The following is a 21,677-nucleotide window of genomic DNA, read 5'->3' as shown; positions in this document are numbered from 1 at the left end:
CCTGGGACTGACATGTAGCAGTTCTGAGACTCAGATACTAAAAGGGAAAATTACAATACACATTATTATCATCACCGTTAACGGAAAGAATAAACAGAATTTTATTTTGGAGAAGTTAATTTTGGTTATTTTGTCTTGTTCTTTATTGCAGGCAAATTTGGGAATTAGGTTTTATATGTATTATACTACGCAGAGTTAACATGACTGCAAAGATCAGAGGATCTGTTTAGGAAAATTTTGAGCGCATGGATCCATGCCAAAGAAGTGCTCAAGCATCCTTGCTGGTTACTTCATATTGCAGATATGAAAAAGAGGAAGAGAGGACTGAAGTGATCATTTTATATCAAAAAACAAACATATTCAGTGATCTAGAATAAGACTTAATTCTGCTAGTTCAGGTATTTGCCCACCTTTTAATTTTCCTCCAATAGCAATTATGGTTATAAGATGATTTTTAAATTTTCAGTCTTCTCCTCTGACATATTTTTGTATATGCATTGGTCTGCACCTCAGATTTAACTTTATCTGTAAATATTTCTCTGTTGAAACCTTCACTCACTAATCTCAACCCTTGCAATATTTTATTTATTTTTTTTTTACTCTTTAGGACTTCCTTTCCATTTATAGCTTTGTGGTTGAATTCTTTCAGTGACATTGAGAAAGAGTTTATTGCTGTGACAATTTCAAGTTCCTTTTCCATCAACTCAGTGGGTGCTACTATGATGATATCCCTTGGCCATAATTTCTCCGCCTTGTAGCTTCTACTTTTATTTATTTATCTAATATATGAAAACTATTCACCATGGTCTCCTCTGTTCAATACTTGTCAAATTATGATTATGAATATCCACCCTCTTTCATCACAAAGCAAAGCATGTAGATGTAATTCCTAGTTTCCAGAAAATTACAAGGTAACGATTAAAAGCGTAATTCTAAAATTTCATTATTTTTAAAGAAAACATTAACATTTAGTGGTCTTATAGATCATTTATGTGACACCCACTGCTGACAAAACTGATAGATTTGGAAGCATTTCCAATTAAATATTCTTTGGCATCAGTTTTTCACACAGGATACCAAAGGAAGCAGATAAAGCCCTTTCAGAATTCCATCATCAACTCAGCTGGGCATTCCTACTTATAAATGTCCAAGAGGTTACAAGGAAACATCAAAGTGAAAAGTGAGTTCTCTATTATTAGTAAGCATTCTGACTTGGTAGTATGTTAACCCTTGTTTAAACACATGACATTAGTTTAAATTACTACGAGGTGTGAAGAATTAGATAATGGGGCAGAAGAAGTCATAGTCACAAAAGTTCTCTAGTTCTGCTCTTTGGTTAAAGACTGTCTGTACTGAGACAGAAATTATTAACTATATGAAAAGCAATTGAAAGAACATGTTGATTTTCTTTCTATATTGGGTTGTGGAAGGATTCTTGTTCAGATAAACAGAAAACGCCACACCATCAGTGGTGGAGATGTCAGTGTACAGTGCAGCTAGGCAGAAACATTCTGTGTCCAAGGAAGGGCTCAGCGGCCAGGGTGTATCAGGAAAACAAGTACTGATGTAGGAGTAGCTGCATTTCACTTGGATTATGTTAATGAAGGGTGAAGTACAGAAAGGTATTTTAGTGACTCAGAGAGGCTCTAAAATGTTATCAAATTCAAAAATATGACAAAATTAGTATTCACATATTTATTACCACTTGAAAAGTTAACAACATCCTACCACACGACAGGTTTTAATCTAATATCTTGCCTTCTTCTGATTCCTCCCCAGTTCCTGTACATACTATATTTGTCATTTCCACTTCATTTTCTTCCCCATCTAATTTTTTTTTTTTTTGAGAGAGAAAAGAGCACAGGCATATTCCTCCCCTGAGATAATTAAAATCTTATTTGACTGACAGCTCACAGTGGCACAACAGTGAAGAAAGCAGATTAAAGTTAATGATTTAATGACAGTCAAAGGTCCCCAGGGGAAGATGGCATCTTTAGTTTATCCTCTAGGCAGATTTAAGAGTTCTCATTCTTCCCTAAGAGTTATCTAGCTCTTAACCAGGGTTAAAAGTTCTCCTTCCAACAAAACAGTATGATAGTAGATACTGAGATCACCTTACTGAGAGTCTGATAGCCTAGTAAGACTGTGCAACATATCAATCCAGCGCCCAGATAGCTTTGCCTTTCAGGGAGTAGTGCTCATGGTATGTGGTTATGGAATTAAGGAAGGTTTTTAATTGTGTTTAAAGAAAGTTTTAAGTGCATTAGCATGTGCTAGGTGAGAAAGGAAAACATCAGTTTGCTTCTGTGAAAATGTATTTTTTAACTAAAATAACACTAAAAGCTTAAAAATATTTAGAACTTGCCTTACAAATAAAAATAAATATTTGCAAAAGAAAGCAAGCATAGTTCAGCCAAATTCTTTATTGAGTACTTCTTTGAACCCAGAATTATAAAAGCACACTAGACAACTTGTCTGAAACTTTGGTCTGCAGAATTAAGGCACTTTGAACACATTTTTCTACTCCATGAGTAATTGTTTGCCAACTTTTGTTAATAAAGGCAAAGAAGTTTTATGAGTACAAAACTAGAGGTATAAAATTGACACAATTTACAGACAACTCCACATTAGTACCAGGCGTTAGCAAAATATGTTTTGATATAAAAGCTTTCAAGACATAGCCTTGTTTTTGTAAAACCTTTTTCTATGCTGAGTTAACTGTTTGCATGCATTTTATTTATCCTTTTTATAATCAACTTTAACAATCAAAATTTATTTAGGAAAATGTGGGAAGATGCTGAAGAATCTCAGTACATGTATTGGCATAGTGAATGATTTTTCTTAAGGAAGTCAACAGGATTAAAATTACATTTCAAGAAGCTCATAATGTTTGCTTTTCTTCTTTTTAAGAGCTTCCATTAGCCATATTACTAGAAGGCATTTGGATAGGCAATGCAGAACAAAAAGAAAAGGATACATTTAATGTAAGACACATTTATTTGTTTAGAAAAGGTAACATTACTGGTGTCATTATGACATTAAACACATGATGAAGATTGACTTATAAAAAGCATACAATACTACTGAACCAAAAGTGCTATTGTAATATCTCATATTTGCTTAGATTACTCCAGAAGTCCCCTGACGTGATCTTTTTTTCTAGAAAGGATCTAATTTCAGTTACAGTTCTTATTTAGAGGAAATAATATTAAAAAACATTATATATAAAAAAAATACATTCTGTATTGTTCCCTGCTCTTTTTAATCCAATTCTGCAAACACTTAGTAGCCAGCAAAAGAAGGAATCCTGGTTCTACAGAAGTTACAGGATCCCACCCTGAATAGTGCTTACTATCAAGAGCAGTTAAAGCACCAACCAATGGACTACTCTTTGAAAGTACTGCATTAGCAAGCAGCATCTGCAGCATCACATCTTTTTGTGGATTCCTGGTTCAGCTTACACTGTTATTGAAACAATGTCATTTTCTAAGGATCTTGCTTGGTTGTTTGTTTTTTTGTTTGTTTGGATCTGGTTTTTTGTGGTTTTTTTTTTGTTGTTGTTGTTTTGTTGTTTTTCTTTTAACCAGTTTCTTTTCCTCTCAAAGACCACGCTGTCAATTTGTAATTCTGTGGATTCCATCTTAGAAAGCTTTTAGTGGTTAGCTAGTCTTGTCCTCCTTCTTGCTGTTCCCCCTTGGAAAAATGGGAAAAACCTGATAAGTATTACTTATGATTATACATAATATAGTTCCAGTGTATACTGTATTTACTCGTGAAACAGACGTAAAGAGGAAAGATGAAGCTCTATGTTAAAATTTCTTTATTAAAAAAAGCATAAATACAACTCTCTCCTTTTGAGCTGTTTTCTTAAGAGGCTTTTTTTTCCTCATGACTATCAACATAACTGAGAATAATATTTGATGCATGTTAGTACATTTAAATATATGTTTTTCTTTTACCTTGTGTCCTCCTCGTTGGTTGTGCTTTCCGTACAGGTGCTTCTACAAAATTAGAAATGTTGTAGTCAGAAATTATTTCTAAGACCATTTTAATTAAAACTCATTAGAAATGTTGGAAACCCATTGTTGGCTTGTGAAGTTTGTTCTTTTAGGTTTTCAGTAAATTAAGAATTTCATCCCATTGGCATGTTGACTTGATAACCTGAAACAAGAATGCTTATAATACAATTCACACATTTCTGTTATGTGACACTATCGTTCCTACAACTCTGTCATGCACCAAATCTTAGCAACATTTCAAAAGTTTTTTTACATTTTAACACTATGAAGTAATCCATTTTCACACCACTGATCTCCTACAGTTGGTTACATGACGTATGCAGGTGCCAGGATGTTTTGCCATGCTCTTCATTCAGCAAACACCATCTGACACTGGTACAATGTACAAGCTCAGATTAACGTACAGCCCAGGACTCAGTCTCAGCTTTTGGCAGAGGATGCCCAGGTCTGATGTGGAGAATTACTTCAGGAATTATTTGTGCTTGAAACTCAGCCCTCATAAGATGGTGGCCACATTTCCATGTGTGTTTGGGCCTTGATTTGTAACTGCATTTTGAGTCTACATTTAGAGTTCAGTTAATTTTTTCAGAGACTATTGTTTTAAAGTGTAAAGTAGAGCAAGGGCTATTGAATACATACCACTCCCATTAGCGGATACATGTGTTTTAAAAAATACTGATTCAGTGAAACTATGGACACTTTTTCCTCTTTCTCATCAAAAAGCTGAGACATTTTTTAAACCAGATTTCTCCTCACTGGGAGGAGAAACATTTCACAAGCATAAGAGAGAATTTTTCTGTAACTGTCACAGAAATGTTACTGCAGCTTTTTTAATTCTTTACAACCATCAAGTATTGCATTTTTGCTTAACCAGCTTCAGTCAATAGTCTTTTCATCCTGAAACAGGGTATATAAATGCATAATCCTGAAATACTGGCTTCACCTCATTACAGCTGATGCGAAATACTGGGTATCTGCACCAATACATTCAAGCTCTGCACTGCCCTGACAAGAACAGAACATGGTCCACCAAAAGTATGATTTCCACACTTATATGCTATCCATATAATTATGCTTTCACATAAACCTCATGGTTGAAGGTCGCATCTGTTTGCCATTTTCAGGCAATACTTGACTTCCCTGTATGTTTTGTACTACTCAGCATTGAAATCATAGAAACACTATGTTATAATTTCAGTATTTAGCATAGACTTCAAAATTAAGAAACCTATTTATTTAACTTCATTCTCCACAAGCCGTAAGATTTTTTCCTACTGTGTTCAGTTCTGGGGCCCCTCACAAAAGAGGATATGGACCTGTTTGAGTGTCCAGAGGAGGACCATGAAGATGATCAGAGGGCTGGAGCACCTTCCCTACAAAGACAGGCTAAGAGGGCTGGGGGTGTTCAGCCTGGAGAAGAGAAGGCTCTGAGAAGACCTTATAACAGTCTTCCAGTACCTAAAGGGGTCCTACAAGAAATCTGGAGAGGGACTTTATACAAGGGCATGTAGGGATAGGACAAGGTGAATGGCTTTAAACTGCAAGGGAATAAATTTAGATTATATATAAGGGATAAATTCTTTTCTGTGGGGATGCTGAGGCACTGGCACAGGTTGCCCAGAGAAGCTGTGGCTGCCCCATCCTTGGCAGTGTGCAAGGCCAAGTTGGATGGGCTTTGAGCAACCTGGTCAAGTGGAAGGTGTCAATGCCAGTGGCAGGGAGGTTGGAACTAGATGATCTTTAAGGTCCCTTCTAACCCAAACCATTCTACGATTTAGTTCAAAGGCTGACAGCATAGTTTATTCTGCATAGTTTATTCTGCCTTATTAGAATCAGAGTTGGAAAAAGACATTCATACAGACAGGAAACAAACTCTGAATAAGCTACTTCTTAACTTTGAATGAAGCACATAAAAATACGTTTCTTACTCTTGAAGAACAAATTCCTTGTATAAAGCCAGACTGAATTGTATTTGGCTCCTGTAAGAGGTTCATTGACACCATTCAGCTTTTTCAAACACAAGAACTTCCTTCATTTAAAAAAAGGATAAAGGTAGAAAAATTCCAGAATTCTGTGAGATATTTACTCGACCCCAGAGGTTATATTCCCTCCACTCTACACCCTTTCACCAAGCTGGGAACCCCTCACATGAACAGATCACATAAACACTGACAAGAAATAACTCAAGTTAAAAACAACTCACGTGGACTTCTGGGTGTGCTGTTTAGAGACAAGGCAATTCTTATGGTGGTTGTTCCTTCAAAAGTTTTACCTAAGCTTTGTAGTTAGACGTTTCCTCTTGTCTACTACACTTGCCAAATGTTTTAGTAACTTTTAGCCACAAGGTAAGCCTCAACATTTCTCTCTGTAGCACCAGTGAAAAAATTCTTTTCCAAAACAATTGTAAAACTCTTCTTGCCAAAATACTGGCTTTAGGCCTAAGTAATTTTTGTGAACAGACACTATAAAACCCCACTTGGAATGATCACTTCAGACAAAACAGGTCTTGGTGATACTGGATTTTTAGGCAAACTAACCTTCCAGATGGACCTTCTTGATTTCTCTCTCGATAATCTGTGGCTCTCTCTCAATTACTTTAGTAACCTTGGTGTACTCAGTTCCAGCTATGATAAGCATCAAAAACAAATGAGTTAAATCTGGCATAGAATTTTTCCGTATGCAAGGAGCATTCAGTGGAAAAAATGTCACTTTGGGGGTATAGGATTATGCAGACCACCATACTATTCATGCTGTAAGGTCCCTCTCTTTTTCTTGACCCTGCCACAGGAGATTCCTTCTGTGGGGAGGAGTGTCATCCATTGCAAACTTGCCTCGACACTTTGTTTCAGTAAAGACTGCCAATAGTAATAAGCGCTGCTGGATATTGTATAGTGTTACAGCCCATATCAAATCATCCTTTTGCTTTAGACAGCAACAATACATTTTTTTGTGACGAGAGTCAGGATTAAATGTTTAGGAAATCTTCAGTAAAACAGATTAATTTTGATGTAGACAAGAGGTCCATAAAACATTGTCACTAACAGCCATAAAGCAGCATGTGTATCTGCTTTTATTGGCTAAAAGCATGGTCAGGTATTATCATGGCAGCCAAGGGTAGCTGACTGAATAAATAATGGAAAAGATAGAGAAAAATCAAATTAAAACAAGAGATAAATCTGTCTATTTGTTCCATTGTAAAGCAGGATGCTTATGCAAACTAATATATAATAGCAAGGAAAAATAGTAAGAATTCAAGAGACAATATTGTCTTTTCCAAATTTTCTAAGAAGAAACTACTTATGTCTTTTCCATACGCATATAGGATCGCTGTGAGATGTGTCTCTATAGATTATGTCTATTTAATTGTGTATCTCTGTAATTGGAGATGTTTACAATTACAATTGGAATTGTTAGATTCTACCATAAGACCTGTTATGAGAATTTTTAACAGTTTTACAGATTCTGCAGGTTGAAGGAAGTGATCCTGCCCCTCTACTCTACTCTCGTGAGACCTCAGCTGGAGTATTGTGTGCAGTTCTGGTGTCCTCAACATAAAAAGGACATGGAACTGTTGGAACAAGTCCAGAGGGGGGGCATGAGGATCATCAGGGGACTGGAGCACCTCCCATATAAAGACAAGCTGAGAACATTGGGGCTGTTCAGCCTGGAGAAGAGAAGGCTGCATGGAGACCTCATAGCAGCCTTCCAGTATCTGAAGGGGGCCTACAAGGGTGCTGGAGAGGAACTTCACTAGGGACTGTAGTGATAGGACAAGGGGTAGCGGGTTCAACCTTAAGCAGGGGAAATTTAGATTGGATATAAGGAAGAAGTTCTTTCCTGTGAGGGTGGTGAGGCACTGGAATGGGTTGCCCAGGGAAGTTGTGAATGCTCCATCACTGGCAGTGTTCAAAGCCAGGTTCTACAGAGCCTTGGTTGGCAAGGTTTAGTGTGAGGTGTCCCTGCCCATGGCAGGGAGTTGTAACTAGATGATCTTATGGTCTTTTCCAACCCTAACTATTCTATGATTCTATAAAGTTTGATCTTGCTCTTCACTGGTTGGTTGAAACCTATAGAATATAGTCCACTATATGGAGGGATTTTCTTGCTATAATCTTTTTCATTTTCAACTTTCAACGTTCCTTGTAATTATTCAACGTTTAAAATAGACATGTCCAGAGAGTAACTCTTCACATAGGTAGGAAACTTAAAATAAAAATCCCTCTGGAAGTTCCTATTTATCACCAATGATCATAGGCAAATCCTAGCTTATTCAGTCAAATTGTAGGCAAATCTGTATAACTAAGGTTTAGATGTCTAAAACAGAAGAAAGAAACACAGTCTACGGTATTCATAACCATATCTTGGCTTTTCTCTAAAACTAGCTCTATTACCAACTAGCATGGATCATATTTTCTTTAGTGGAGAGCTGTTCAGATGTTCAGCATCACTATATTTTTTACTTAACTGAAGACACATCTACAGAATTGTGCTTTTGAACGGCTACATGATTTAGTTCATTGAACACACAGCTGGCTGTGAGGTACTTTACTAGTGGTCAAGTTTATAACTTGGTCAGTATTGAACATAAGATGAAGTGGATTCAATTCATTTATGCCAAGAGAAACATGCATACATATTTTTGAGCTTCTGGCTCAGGTTTAAGCTAACGTTTACTAAAAAAACTTCTCTTGAATTCTCTTTTTTTATTCCCCATTGCTATTATATGTAGTATTTCTAAGCTACATTAAGCAGAGAACATTCCAAATTCATAAATAAAGATTAATTTTTAGCACAAATTCTTTTACTAGTTTTCTACAGTTACTGGTTATATATTGCCAAAACTGTTAGAATTAAGACAGCAAGAAGGAAAGAAAACCATTCCTTGGAATGCTACATTTGAAGAGAATTATAGTTAATGCCTTGATATCCATTGCCTGTAAGCACTGACAGAAGAATGCTAAACATGCCTTGAATTGTTAACTTGAGGGCAATGAATATTCATTTCTGAAGAACTGATAAATAAGTTGAATTTGGCCTATTACAGTACTTCCACTTCATAAGTGCTTTTCACAGATTTAAATTCGTTGGGGAAAAAAAAATAAAAATTCACAGTTAGAGGAATAAATCTTCATTGCTCCCCCGAGGTTTAATTAGATAACTTTTTAAAGACTGAAAACCACCAAATATATTTTTTCCATGACCAATATAATAAAAAATTATTAATCAAATTTTGGTACTTATTTCCATTTCACAGACATCTGACCCTTCATATATGGCATTCTAATTTTTATGCCATTAAAATTACATTTCTGCTAAGTCAGTCTTTAAAACGTTGAGTTCAACATATCTGAGAGGCATTTCAGTTGTCATAACCTCTTGCGAAAACGTTAGTTATAGTACAATGAATTACCTCCCTGCAGAAGTCTTTTGATTTCTTCATCTTCAAGTAAATGACCATCACCTTCAATAAATTTGGTCACCTTGGTAACCTCTGACAGAATACAGGTTATGGCAAGAAGTTGATTTACAGAAAACTTTTGACAATTCTGCAACAGCATATTACTGAATTAATCCTGTCATAGATTTTGCTGAATTACAAAATTAATCTGTTATAATATTAAATTCCATGTAAACACTGAAAGCACAATTTTATGAGAAACATAGCATATTATGTACTAAAGCCAGGCAGCATCAACTCTGAGGATGGCTGAAATGTGAAGATCAGAGACTCAAAACAGAACATTAGATTTAGATATTTCTCAGGTTCTGAGGTATAATCTCTGGGTATGATTTTACAGTATGAGAACGTTTGCTGAAAACATGAAGCATCCATTTAGTAATTACTTAAGTAATACAATTTTTAATATTGATTTTTTTAAAGGAAAGGAAGAAAACAAGGTTACTAACCTTCTTCAAGCAATTTCTTTAACTTTTCTTCATTGTCTGAACCACCTGCAGTAATTCTGGTATATTTTATTTCAGGACCTGAAAAAAAGATGTGTGAGACAGTGCTTTAATCAGATATAACAGTGTTGCCTTTTAAACTAATTTTTCCTATTTAAAACTTAGGATGGTTGCATAGTTAAGATTCTTTAATCTGATTTTATGATTATTTACTTTCACTGTGTCCCAAATCAAAGTGCAAGAGGATTACTAAGCGTATTTAAATCTATTCAGGATAGTACTTAGCCAAATATAACATACAGTAAGTAAGATACAGTAAGAATATCTGCTCACAAACTTAAATTAAGACACAGTTTTAAACATTTTGTTGCATTAGCTCATAAATTACATATTTCCTAAGTGCAAAAAGAGTCTGGATCCACTGTTGTAAATAGATATTGTTGCATTTATTACTGCTATGAATAATTTCAAATCATAATATTTGAGATTCTTTATCAGTTTCCAGTACAGAAGGAAGAGAGGAAAATATTAGGTCTGAAACACTTGCATTTTACATTAAATTGACCATTTTGTGCGGGCTATTAGTAAAATCTGAATTTGAAAAATGAGAAAAATGTCATTTTATATTCTTGTGTTGAAAAAAATACCCACTTTTACTAACCACTAATTTTTTTTTCATTCAGTTATTTCCATTGTAGTAAATAGTTATATAAGAATAACTTAAGTTTCATTCTTTATTTCTCTCTTGCTTGAACGACTTCCTGCTAAGTCAGCATGTTCCTATAGTGCTGTCTTTCCCTTACAGCTGCTCCGGTAGACAGAATTTTAATGGCAGCATTCAGACTGATATTTAGCCAAACAGATCAAAATGTGTTAGCAAAGAACTTGAGATTGTTTAAATATGCCCTCTTCCCTTTTCAATTGCTGTGAAGTTTCTAGAATTCTTAAAGAAATATCTATTAGGTCAAATATACTTGAAATTGGCCAATTTCAAGTATTTTAGCCAAAGAGTAATTGGCCAAAGAGTTTGAAAGTTAGTGTGGGAGAAGATCAAAGCACACAGATGGACATTGATTTTATCTTATATTAGCTGAATACAAATGTCAATGGAGGCCACTCCTTACAAAGAAACAGAGAAGTTGTTTTTTGGAAATGACTGTCAAGGAAGCTTGGGATGACATGCAGAAGTAGGTATCTACATACTGAAGATCTACCTTTGGTCAAATGAAACCTACCTGGAGATACACAACTCCAAAATTCACTCACACACAAAAAAGCCTTCTATCTTAAAGAAAACCAGACTAAAAAAAATGCAATAAAAGCAGTCTTATCTCAGGCATATGGAAAAGACAAAAAAAAAAAAAACAAACAAAAAACAAACAAAGAACAATTTGTTATTGTTTTGCATTCTGTTAAAATATTCTTGCCATTTCTTGTATATGTGTGTGTATCACACACAGCCAGAATTTGGGCCATACATAGGCAGTGGGAAGCATTAGGGGAAAAAGACTTCTTCAGGAAATGCAACTTAGGCATTAGGACCAAATTTAAGTTATATTACTTTTATATCTACTGGTGAACTTTAATAAGTTTGAAAAGCTTGGCATAATTTACCTTGAATAATTCTTTCTTCTGTTACTTTTTTCTCTGTCACTTCCACAGGTCGCCCATCAATGATTTTGGTGTATGTTTTAATAATTGGTTCTATAAGGATTTTTAAATTGAATACATTAAGCAAGTAATGAACAGTGTTATAAGTGCTGTTTTTGAGACGCTGTAACTTACTGAAGGACACAAGGAAAAAATATAGCATATTTTACAAAAGATAAAAATGTTCAGAAAAGACTAGGAACTAAGTTTCCTCAAAGTTTTAGGATGGCCAGATGTTGTTTTCCTTTAAAAAATCCCCTGGATTTGAACTTTCAATGTCCCTAGCAAAGCAGAAGCCAAAGTTTACCTCTCTAGCTAATAAAAATTGCCTTTCTATCACAGAATCACATAATGTATTTTTGATTGCAGGACAAAAAACAGCAAATAATTCTTAACTGAGACATGTTATGTCAGCATGCAGAATATTTCTAACAGTGTCTTGACTGTAGCTATGGAACATGGCTAGGCAAAAAAAAATCCAAGTTTTTGAAATGCACAAGTAAGAATGAAATGATGAAATAACCTTACAAAGCTTCAAGAATGTATTGTTAGAACAGGTTTTTAACAGAACATCACCTACGTAATTAGAAACTGACTGGGAACAGTTAATGATTCAGATTTTAACTAATACAAATTGAGTTGCTGAAAGCATACCAACCTCCATGAATCACTTTAGTTACTGTCTCCCCTTCCCTGACTATTTTGAATTCAGGTTCCCCTTCAATTAATTTAGTGAGTTGTGTGATAGATGGGTCTGTGACATAGGAGAAAAACAACATGTTACATAGTCATAAAAATATTTACGGTATTCCACGGGGCTGAGATGAAGCTAAAATTATTCCCCCTACCCTAAATAAACCAAATGACTATAACAAAGGATTTTTAAAATCTGAAAAACCATTTGCATTGATACTGCGCAATCTTGCACTTCCTCCCATGCAATCTTCAATTCAGATCCTATTGCATGCTTACTATTTACAATTTCATTATTTTTATGTATCTGATTATTTTTAACATCTCTTGACAAGTCTCAGGCAAAAAACCAGATCCTCAGAAGCTGAAAGGAAGACTTCCTCTACATATATTGGTAGAGAAGGCTACTCTGCAGCACTGCTGGAATCTTACACCTATTGCTCCACGAGTGATCAGTGTGCAAACTACTGTGTGAAAGCTTAGAAAAGAAATAGAGAGAGAAATGTTTCTCTTGTTATTTGCAACAAACTGTATAGGTATCCAAGAGGAGACTAAGTCTTTTAATCAGAATTCCCTTATGGTTAGATTATGTATTTATGTATTTATTTATTATTTGTTGGTTTGGGGGTGTTTTAGCTTGTTTTAAGAGGGTTTTAAATTAGACTTAGACAGTGGTCACCCAGCTTAAAGAAATAAAAGTAAACTTCAGAGATCAACTGGGGCAGCTGTAATGATATCTATCAGCATTAAAGTCTGACATTCTTTGAGTTGCATGGGAGAGGTCGTCTTGATTTCAATAGCCAAAGCAAACCTCTTAATCTTGTGCAGTCCCTATAGACCACACTGATCCAAACATTATCTCTGCCTGACAAGCTGGAGCAGCAGACATTAAATAAATTAAGAACATACCATTGATGCAGTCATTTATCAGGAATAACACAGTTCTGTAATGAGTGTTACAGCAGCACTTCTACTTAAGAACTTGCTTTAGCAGACAGTTCCTTTATTTACTTTTCAGACTTAGAAACTTAACACAGTCTACCTCTCTCACTTTGATTAAAAAAAACCTTAAAAACCTTTCTTTATATAAATTTATGTAGAAGTCGATACTGCATAGATTTTTGTTTTTTAATTACTGACCAGGATCTAACAGTAGCTTTCAATACATGTGCCTGGCGTTAATTGCTGAAAACAGTACAATCCAGGCTAACTAGTAGCCTTCAATAGTAGCAAATCCATGCATACATTTTTGTTTGCTTTTGCAGCAGATGATTGTATAAGTTAGAATTCAGAGCTAAATAATTCATTTATTTGCTGCAGATGAAATTATATGACAGGATCATAATGATGCCTAGTTATTATAGAGCTCTAATCATCTGTTCTACATTTTAAATAACTGAACCACCTATTGCTTTTTCTATTATTTCTAATTTACTGTACCTTCCTATGTGATTGATGCAGCAGATGTATGCAAAACAAAAGGTACAACCATAGTTTGCTATACTGCCTACTCTAAAATCAATCCTTTGAAAATTTAATCCATTCAGATTTGGGTTTCAATCAAATTTAACTTTTTGATCCCCTTAACTTGCCTATGTAAGGACAATGGGCCCAAAACTCAAGTAGGAAACAGACAGGAAAGGGCAGACATCACCCTCTGAACTTGGTGTTGGTGTTTTTTCTTTTTTTACTGAAATCTGCTTTCCATCCTGATCTGCTAGAACTTCCTGACACATATTACACAAATTAACATGCAACTTTGCCAGTTCTTTTTCTGCAGAAAATCATGAGTTTAATTGGTTTTGATGTGAGCTGCTACTCACTCCTGTTACTACTGGTAAGCTCAGAAGGGCCAGACTTGGCTTTATCGGTGATTCTTTCTGAATCATCAGCAGGAAAGCTGTGCTGGCCAGAGACCATTCCCTGGAGCATGTCCCAAATCAGAAATACCGTAATGGCAGTGGCAACTCTTCAATACTCACTAACATACAAAATTACTTTTTCTCTTTCTGGTGAATAATATTTAGTTGTATATTTGACTACAGAAGCGCTCAGACATTCAATTTTTTGTTTCAGTTAACTTTCAACTTCCAAACATCATGTAAATCAGCTAAACTCTATACCCTGTCTGTAACATAAAAGAACAGGTACATTCAGAGAGTGATTCACCTTTATCATAAGAAGATTTCTAAAATATCTTGGTTGAATTGCCATGTGCAATAATCTATCTATTTATATTGCTCTGTGGATCTGATCTTGTGATGCAGACTAGCCAGTAAAGATCAGCAGATATATGAAAGATGGTGGCTAATCCTAAATGGCATTAAGCACAGACAAGCTGCTGAAAAAGCAAGATCATGTCATTTCTGCTGAGAGTCCTCCCAGAAAAAATGATTAAACAATCTGGACATTTTAAACTGCCTTTCTCTTCAGCTGGGCTCAACAAGATTCCCTTTGAGCATTTCTATTTCAGTGGGGAACTGGAGCTCATTAGCTATGTATCTGGTCTAGTGAAACCAATGGTTGTTTTAGTTAAGTTACGAATCATGAGTGATTTTGGCAGTGCCAGCTCCAGTTGCTGTTTTTTTCAGTTCCATCACTGATCTTTAAGTCATGCTTTTGCCCTGAGAAATTGAAAAAAAAAGTTTGGCTGTCCTTCCCAGGCATCTGACAGATATTGATATTTAGAACTGATTGAAAACCATTGAGAAAAGAACAGATTTTTTTTTTTCCTTCAAAGTATTAGAAACAAGTCTAATTATTTTTTTTTAAAAAAACACTGTTTCAGTAAAAAAGACTTTTAATTAAAAGGCTTTTTAAAATGTTCTAACAAAAAATTAATCTGAAAAGGACATGCTTTTATTGAAATTATGCAAAGATTTCAGGCACATAAAGAAATGCTTTGAAAAAAGACGATTTTAAAATTATTTTTTTAAATGCCCATAGAAAAAGGATAGAATCCATTCAGGAGAACAACTGTGGTAAATATTTTTATGCAAAATGTTTCAGACAGTTCTAATTACAATATTTGTATCTTTGCTTTTCTAGCAAAGTGCTAAATGTCCTGGAGTTAAGTACAAAATGCATCCTATAAAAGAAATATATGCAATATATATTCTATATATGTATTTGAACATATAGAGAAATATATATACTAGGGGCCTCATTTACCTTCCTTTCTGATGATGGGCTGAACGTTGCTTTCAATTATGTTAATTTCTGAAAGTATAGAAAATGGAATGTAAAGCACATTCTTATAGTTTCTTCATGGTAATCAGTTACATTTGGTCTGGTCAAAAAGATGTGGGTAAAGTGATAGATATCAATGATTGAAAAACTAACTCTAGAGATCTAGAGTATGGATTTCAGTTCTAGTTGTTAAATGGTGGTGTATATAAGTCACCTGTAGACAGAGTCTGCTGCCATGCTATTTGCCTTTCTTTGTGCCTTATGATACCCACTAGTCATGAAACCTATGATATTGTAAGGCACGTAATAATAACAGCTCATACTGTTCCCTGCATAAAGACTTGCACAATTCCCTGACTTATCTTATATGAAAATCTTGAGCTTTTCTTTTTTTCAGGGAGCTGACCTGGTAAATGGAGGAACCCTGCTGACATTCAGAACTATTCTTGTACATGATAGAACATCATGGAAAGCACAACAGTGGTGCCCTTGAGAGATCAACGTCTCCTTCTACACCTAAGACAGACTCAAATATTCATTGAATAACTCTGACAGATTGTTATTTGACTTGTATCATTCAATGATAGAGAAACCTTTGCTGGTAGAGAGGTTTCATCCTTTCCATTCCCGCATTTAACTAAATCAGCAGCTACAGCTTGATGTCTGACATTGACCTCCCTTGCTTCAGTTCACGGGCATTGCTTCTTGTGCTACTCTCATTCACCATGGGAGATAGAGTCATAGAATCACGGAATATCTCAAGTTGGAAAGGACCTATAAGGATCACCAAGTTCAACTCCCTGCTCCTCACAGGACTATCTAAAATTAAACCATATGACTAAAGAGCATCATCCAGACACTCCTGAACACTCACAGGCTTGATACCATGATTATTTCCCTGGGGAGCCTGTTGCAGTGACCAGCCACACTCAGTGAAGAAGCTTTTCCCAATGACCAATCCGAACTTCCCCTGATGTAGCTTCATTCCATTTTCACGTGTCCTATCACTGATCACCACAGAGACATCAGCACCTCCTTCTCCACTTTTCCCCTTGAGGGAATTGTAGACTGTGATGTCTTGCCTTTGAGGCTTTTCACCCTCTTGATTGCCTGCCTCTGGACACACCGCAATAGTTCAATGTCCTCATGCTGAGGAACCCCAGAGTGGTTGACACAGGGCTGCACCTATGCAGTGCAGAGTAGGGTAATCACAACTGGCTGGCTATGCTGTTGCTGGATGCACCCAGGACATGGCTTGCCTTCTTGACTGTCAGGGCACACTGTTGGCTCATATTCAACTTGTCATCAAGATAGATTATTTCTTTTTTTTTTTCAAGAGTCTTTTACATTCAGTGTGTCCATTCTCAATTTTCAAAAGCCTCATGTGATGGTCTTCATTTCTACTGAGAAATGTGTGTAGAATTCCATAGAAATTTCATCATCTGCCTAAATTCACATTTCCCCACAAGGAAAAGCTTCAGCAGAAACTTTGTTTTCTAACAGATTGCTTCAATGGGTTCTACTTTGTATGTAGAAGCTAAAGGCAAACCCTGAGAAAGGCTGCAAGAGAGCAAAAAGTATTTCATTTTTTACATTTGCTCCCTAAAGAGAAAATGGTTAGAATAACCACCTCTCACACGGGCATCATATTTGCATGGACGGGAGACAGGTGAAATAGGTATATTTCTGTCCTCTGGAAGCATTTATGAAAAAGAAAAAAAAAGAAAAAGAAAAGCATTTCAGTGCAGAGTTTGGTCAATGCTACATCTTGGACAGTCAGCACAGTACAATGTTACATCTTGGAGAGAGAGGAAGTACAACTCTGCTGTGCAGCAAACATTGAACCTTGGCTGAAAACTTAAAAAAAACAATCCTTTCCATATGTATCTTGCTTACTCCAAAGAGTCTGACTTCAGGGTTATTTTCCTGTCACACATCTAGAAAGGGAAAAAATATGTATGGTAGCACATCAGCCAGAAATATTCTACTTTGAATCTTTCTCTTCCTGTGCTTCACTGGCACATCTTACTTTCCCAGAAATTGCTTTTTTTTTTTTTTTGATTGAAAACAAAATAGATCTGTGATTCAAGATTAGAATTGGCAACATTTAAAAAGCAATCTCAAACCCATCTGGCAATATTTAAAATGAACTTACTGTAAAACGTCAGTGGAATCTCTTTGAAGGCACTGTCACGAACAAACTATAAATACAGAAAAGTAATTTAAAAAATGAAAAGAAGGAGCACTTTCTTTCTAGTTTCCTAATGAGTGTTAGTAGGATTCACCGCTTCGTTTATCTAGAGGTTTGTTTAGATCCTCCTGCTGAAGAAACAGAGGGACCAGAAAATAATTTACAAATTATAATGTATACAGTTTCACAGATCCTGCAAAAGGACAAAGGGATCATTATTCAAAGAGTACCTTAATTTGAATGTACTTAATCAACTTCTTCAGGATTGTGAGCAACTGATCATTTCCAACAGGCAGATCTGACAAAAGAAATAGGCATGTAAGTGAGAACATACATCTGTGCTCATTTTGCTTTTATTTACAATGATCAGGAGATGTAATCACTCTCAAACACTCACACAAATGTGTACTTGTACATATACATTCTTCCATATGAGTGGAAAAGATAGCCTATGGCATGTTGTCTACCACCTAATTGACTTTCACAGAATTTTGAAGAGTTTCCATGGTTTCAACCCAGGTTCTTCCACAAAATGAGTAGTGAGGTAAATTTCCTGTTTCTTATTCCACATGGAAATTGTCTCTTCAAAGGAATTACATTTTTTTGAGTTATTTCACCTACATAACATGTAAACAGATTCAGAAGAGTGTGTATAAATTCCATGAACTAATACTCACCTGCTGGATACAGGAGTTTATCAATAACATGAATGACACCATTGGTTGCCATGAGATCAGATTCTCTTGATTTCAGTTCATTAACTAGAAGGGTATCATTTACCTGGTAAAAGATGAAAAGAGAACACAAATTGTTAGGGACATTAAAAAAAACAAACACCCAAACCCTAATATAATGTTCAGAGAAATGCATCCCATTCTGTAATGTGGATAGGCATGGAATGTCAAAACCCTGTTACAAGGCTGTATCCATGAGACTTCCTTTTCAACACTTAACTGTTTTCAAGTAGAGTTTCCCTCCTTGGATGGTTTTAAGAATGTTTGTCACACCAGGCTCAAAGCCACTTCCAATGAAAACTCCTTGTGTTAAGTGGTAAAGAAGGATATTCCTGAGAGCATTTTTGTCTCCTATTTAAAAAGAAAAGTAGAAGTAATAACTAAGCAGTTCTAAAACACATCCACTTACCGTTACATGTAATATTGACCATGCTATTACAAGTTTCATATTAACATTACATGCTGATATTGACTGTTACTAGGAGTTTCAGCCTTGATGAAACTGCAATGGAAAAATGCTCTTTAGAATTTTTTCCTGATGTCTCTTTTGGAGAAAATTTTCTTACTCTGCTTTTTGTTTTGATCACAGATATTACTGCAATTCACTTTAATACTAAATGCAATTAAAATTAACACTGAGATTTTCTGACTGGACCATTCATAGATGGCGTCAAGTTACACGCAAAGCTTACACTTGGCCATTCAAAACCTGATTTCAGCAACTATCAGATTAGCTTTGTTCTATGCCACAATAGCTATTCGTTAAAATAATCTTTGGTTTGTGTCTTTCTTACAGATGAAAAAAAAAGTTCTTATATTCCTTAATAAGCAAGGTAATTTCTTCAAAAAAGCCAAGACAGACAGAATTCCAGAGAGAAATCTGACACAAAAAATGGACATTTTGCTGAAACAAAAAAGAAAAGAAAAAAAAAGGAACAAAGATGGTAAATTAAAATCTCATTTGCCAAAGTAGAAACTGAGCAACAATGACAGGAAAAGATAGTACATAAAGCCTTTGTAAAGCAGAATATAATTGTATTCTTAATTACAGAAATAATCCAAAATGGCATGGGCCTTGAGTATAACATCAAATTGTGGATTAAGATAAAAATAATAGACCTGATAAATTCAATCTTTGTTAATAAAATAACTATAGCACAGAATCACAGAATACAGCCCAATAAAACCAGAACAATGTCATTTATCCAGCTACTTCAGGTTGCAGCCTTGGGACAAGCTTAATTTCATTTTATAGCTAGCTAATGTTAGTCATTTAAGTCGTTATTTTACTGTTAGTCACTAAAGACACACAACACTCGAAGGTAATTAAGACCCTATCATGACTTTAAAGAGATAGCTAATTCAAATTCACAGTGCCTTGTCAGTGAGATAAAGGCTGTAGAGAGCTGGGTTGCTGCTTATCAATGCTTTGAGCTGGATTCTTTGAAGGAATTAAGGATTCATGGGATTTGGCTTCATGTCATCAAACTTTGGCCTAAAATGTGCAGTAATGGAAAATCTGACTGACCTTATAATGTGGGATTCAAGGCAATCACTCCTCCTGTATTTGTGCACAAGCTATGTTCACATTACTCTCAAATAAACTAAAAATAGTCATAGTGCTATGGCCACAGTCTACCTCTCTAGTGGGAAATTCTGCAGGAGATATGGAGTATTCAGTGTTTCTTCTCTTATGGTAATAAAGCATGAAATTAAAGAAACTACAAAAAATTGAAATTACATAAAATTGAATTTAACAATGCATATTAAATATTTAACTTGTAGAGCACAAGTGATATTAGAGATTGCTGGGCAGAGAAGAGAAAGGAATGACAGGAAAGTCAGTATTAAATATCTTTTACTGCAATGGCCACAACTAGAAAAGAAAGAGAATAGAAGAGACGTTTCAGCTGAAAAAAAATTATAGCAAGGTTGAATAATGACAAGTTAAAACTAATTCAGTGAATGTAGATTTTAGCTTTGATGGTAAATACATCTTGGAATAATACTATATTAAGGATTGAAGTTTAAATTTCAATTCAAGTTGGTTGTTTGGGTTTTTTTTTCAAAAAGGTATTTTCTCTATTCCCCAAGAAGGAATGAATTTAAGGATGGCCTATGACCTGCTCTTAGTCAAAAGTAAACTGTTTTATCAGATAGCTTTTGTGTAAGAAAAGCACTAGCAACCTTTCCCTTCAGTTTTACCTTTGCTTATATTTCTGTTTTTCTTATGTTACTTACTTATCAGTATATCCTTATCATCATCAGTCAAACCTTTAAAGGCATCATTAGTAGGAACAAATAGAGTCCATTCTCCAGGTCGTGACAGAACATCATCTAAATCTGCAGCTTTCACCAGACTGAGGAAAACACTGTTTATCACAAAGAAAAAAACCAAAAATAATAAACTGCACTTGGGTCCAGGCCTTTAGTTTCCTCATTTTTTGATAATGCAATGATCTCACTATTTCCCAGAAGCAGAAGAGGGAAATCAGAAAAAAGGACAGTCTTAAAAGTAGCAGACTGAAGAAAAAGGATTTGAAGGGGAGAAAAAAAAAGTTGTCAGACTGTATCAGAGCAGAATTCATCAAATTAAGTCCCCACCAATCAAAGAGATGAAGAGAAGATGACAAGAGTGGTTATTTTTCTAAAAGCATGGAGATACTTGCAGGAAGGAGAAAGAAATATGTACTGGAAGGGCATAAAGTCATGCTGCATCCATATGGAATCGTACTACTCATTAACTAAACCACCAGACACTGCTGTATTTATAGTTCTGGAGGTATTATCCAATTTTGTCTTTTTACTCCTCTCACTCTGGTGTCTTATGGGTAACTGTGTACCTAAACAACCATTGTAACATTAAGTCTGAGAGCGATTTCAGCATATAGCTAGAGAAGAACACTTTTTCTTTTTGTTCCCCAACCTCCCATATTTTTTTTCTCCTTTTTTTTTTTTTTTTTTTGATGAGGCAATAAAGCCTTCCCTGCCCTCCATGTTTCTCAAAATTCAACAACCCGCAATTATTTCTCAGACCAGCTGTGCTGTATATCCTAGAGTTGTTATCTCTAGGGAAATCTCAGGGCTGTCAAAACCACTACTCACCTAAAACGCTTATCATTCCTCAGCATTTCATGCAGTGTATTTTCTGCTGGATTGATGATCTGTCTGAAGATGTGAATAAAACCATTCCTTCCTTCTTTACTTCCTCTGACCATGCATGAATTTTCAACACATACAGCCTGATTAAAAGAGAAACAAGTGCAGCTTTCACACAGTGATACACATTTAAACATA

General features: G+C 35.3%; 1 protein-coding gene across 8 annotated transcripts in view; it reads right to left on the bottom strand.

The window, feature by feature from the left end:
- Positions 1 to 2,404: 2,404 nt before the first annotated feature.
- POSTN (periostin) overlaps positions 2,405 to 21,677 on the bottom strand; it is a 36,176-nt gene continuing 16,903 nt past the window's right edge. The window contains exons 11-24 of one of the 8 annotated variants that reach the window (XM_061457461.1): positions 21,486 to 21,622; positions 20,622 to 20,752; positions 18,601 to 18,731; positions 18,324 to 18,426; positions 17,877 to 17,944; positions 17,611 to 17,656; positions 15,438 to 15,485; positions 12,232 to 12,327; positions 11,538 to 11,627; positions 9,927 to 10,004; positions 9,430 to 9,510; positions 6,557 to 6,643; positions 3,960 to 4,001; positions 2,405 to 3,693 (exon numbers count right to left, since the gene is read on the bottom strand). In XM_061457461.1, the coding sequence (XP_061313445.1) occupies positions 3,653 to 3,693; positions 3,960 to 4,001; positions 6,557 to 6,643; positions 9,430 to 9,510; positions 9,927 to 10,004; positions 11,538 to 11,627; positions 12,232 to 12,327; positions 15,438 to 15,485; positions 17,611 to 17,656; positions 17,877 to 17,944; positions 18,324 to 18,426; positions 18,601 to 18,731; positions 20,622 to 20,752; positions 21,486 to 21,622 (1,179 nt within the window). In that variant the 3' untranslated portion in view covers positions 2,405 to 3,652. The remainder of the gene's footprint in view (positions 3,694 to 3,959; positions 4,002 to 6,556; positions 6,644 to 9,429; positions 9,511 to 9,926; positions 10,005 to 11,537; positions 11,628 to 12,231; positions 12,328 to 15,437; positions 15,486 to 17,610; positions 17,657 to 17,876; positions 17,945 to 18,323; positions 18,427 to 18,600; positions 18,732 to 20,621; positions 20,753 to 21,485; positions 21,623 to 21,677) is intronic. The other 7 variants (XM_061457464.1, XM_061457462.1, XM_061457463.1 and 4 more) reach the window with 7 other exon arrangements.

Source organism: Pezoporus flaviventris, unplaced genomic scaffold (assembly GCF_033815535.1).
Source record: "Pezoporus flaviventris isolate CSIRO_AGI_PZ_B2104156 unplaced genomic scaffold, CSIRO_AGI_Pfla_v1 ptg000025l, whole genome shotgun sequence".
NCBI lineage: Eukaryota > Metazoa > Chordata > Aves > Psittaciformes > Psittacidae > Pezoporus > Pezoporus flaviventris.
Note: the sequence above shows the minus strand (reverse complement) of the source record. Positions and strands in the feature narration are given on the sequence as shown.